A 1,764-nucleotide genomic window follows, 5' to 3' on the forward strand; every position below is an offset into this window, starting at 1 on the left:
CTCAAACCGTATACACACGCCCTAGACGATGGTCATTTCATTAGAACACCACAGTATCATGCAGTGAGTGGGAGAATCGCGATGAGTTGGTGACACTTCGAATGCTGACTTGCGTTAGGGCAGTCTGGGGTTATACAGATCGATATAAGATCCGCATCGGTGTCATCGCAGCCCATTTTTGTACAACTGTCTCCTTCACGTTGAATTCATCATCATTATAACAACTATCCCATGAACCGACTCGTCGAGGCATTCACCACCACAAAGAATGGAGGGGACACCAAAGTGGCATAAGGGGGTACCTTACTCTAGCATTATCATCTGACAGGTGAAAGGCAAGAAGACCCCCAGCCGTGTATATAAGATTGGTGACCGTGAAGTAGTTGAGGAGAAGCCATTGTCTGAGGGTAGCATATGAAGTCACTGCACCTTGATGACAAGTATGTTTACTATCAGGTGGCTTCGCATATGTCAGCCTCATGAGAGACGTTAACAGTAGTCAGACATTTGCTATGAAGAAAATGAAATGTACAGTAGGTCGTAGTAGTAGAGCACCACCTGTGTCGGTTATCATGATGATATTTTAGGATAGGACCCGATACCAGATGGCCCTGCATGAGTGTAAGATCCTGGAGTCCTTATCCGGCCAGCCCAACATAGTCAACTGTTACGGTCATATTACCGAACCAGGTATTCACCTCTACTGCTTTGGTAGTTTTAACCTCTTACAGGTGAACAGCCCGGCTCCCAAGAAGTATCTCTATTGTTGGAGTACTGTGATGGTGGTCATCTCCTGGACCTCTTGGACCGTCACAAGGGTATTCTACCTACTGCCACCATTGTAACTCCATAGTATGATCAACTGTATTCATGAATACTTCTCTTGTTAGGTTAAGGTTATGAAGGATCTGATGTCCGCTGTGAATATTTTGCATACCCAATCTCCCCCAATTCAGCACAGAGACCTCAAAGTCGAGAACGTCCTGTACAAGACTGCAAGCGATTCATATCTCCTCTGTGACTTCGGCAGTGCTACTACTCGAGAGTATCCTCATCCTAGTGCTTTGTCCAAGTCCCAGATGGCCACTCTTGATGAGGACATACAGCGGTATACCACATTAATGTATCGTTCCCCTGAGATGGTAGACCTCTATACTCATCTCCCAATCACAACACAGTCCGATATATGGATGTGTGGATGTAGGCTACTCGAGGAGGAGGAAGGGCACCTTCCTCCTCCTACTACCATCGATCAACATCGTCAGGTATATTATTTACACTTATCTGCTATCGGCACCCTTTCCAAGACCAGTCAGTGTTGGCCATCTCCAATGCTAAGTAATGATGATGATAATGCATCGACACTCATATATGCCGTCAAGTACAGATACCATATAGATGCCAAAGCATCAGAACGGCACCCTCGGCCACTCACTGACCTCTGTCGATGGATGCTATCACGGGATCCTACCAGGAGGCCTACGGCTAAGCAGGTATCAAGCCGTTTCATTAGACACTGAGTCTTCCTCCGAATCTCGCCGGCCTGAGGGAAGGAAGATCTTCTCGTCGTCGTCGTGATGTACTCGTGATGTACTCACGAGTACATCACGTGGGCTCACGATGTACTCGTGTACTCGTGATCCGCCTCACAGGTCCTTGATGTTTTCACCGATTGGAGTCGTGTGGCTGTTGAAGGGATAATCACTGTTAATGGGATAGGAAGCAAGGGTAAGCAGAGAAAATATAATACTTCATTGATATTAC

General features: G+C 46.5%; 1 protein-coding gene across 1 annotated transcript; it reads left to right on the forward strand.

Moving 5' to 3' along the window:
* Positions 1-328: 328 nt before the first annotated feature.
* On the forward strand, positions 329-1,493 carry Pmar_PMAR016344 (NEK2 protein, putative; the record flags this gene model as incomplete). The annotated part of the gene is made up of 7 exons (XM_002766290.1): positions 329-407; positions 457-533; positions 588-690; positions 732-841; positions 891-1,200; positions 1,266-1,338; positions 1,388-1,493. Coding segments are annotated over 7 exons (858 nt in total), but the record flags the coding sequence as incomplete, so codon positions are not given.
* Positions 1,494-1,764: the final 271 nt, after the last annotated feature.

The sequence above is a fragment of the Perkinsus marinus genome (genome assembly GCF_000006405.1).
Source record: "Perkinsus marinus ATCC 50983 genomic scaffold scf_1104296973096, whole genome shotgun sequence".
NCBI lineage: Eukaryota > Perkinsozoa > Perkinsida > Perkinsidae > Perkinsus > Perkinsus marinus.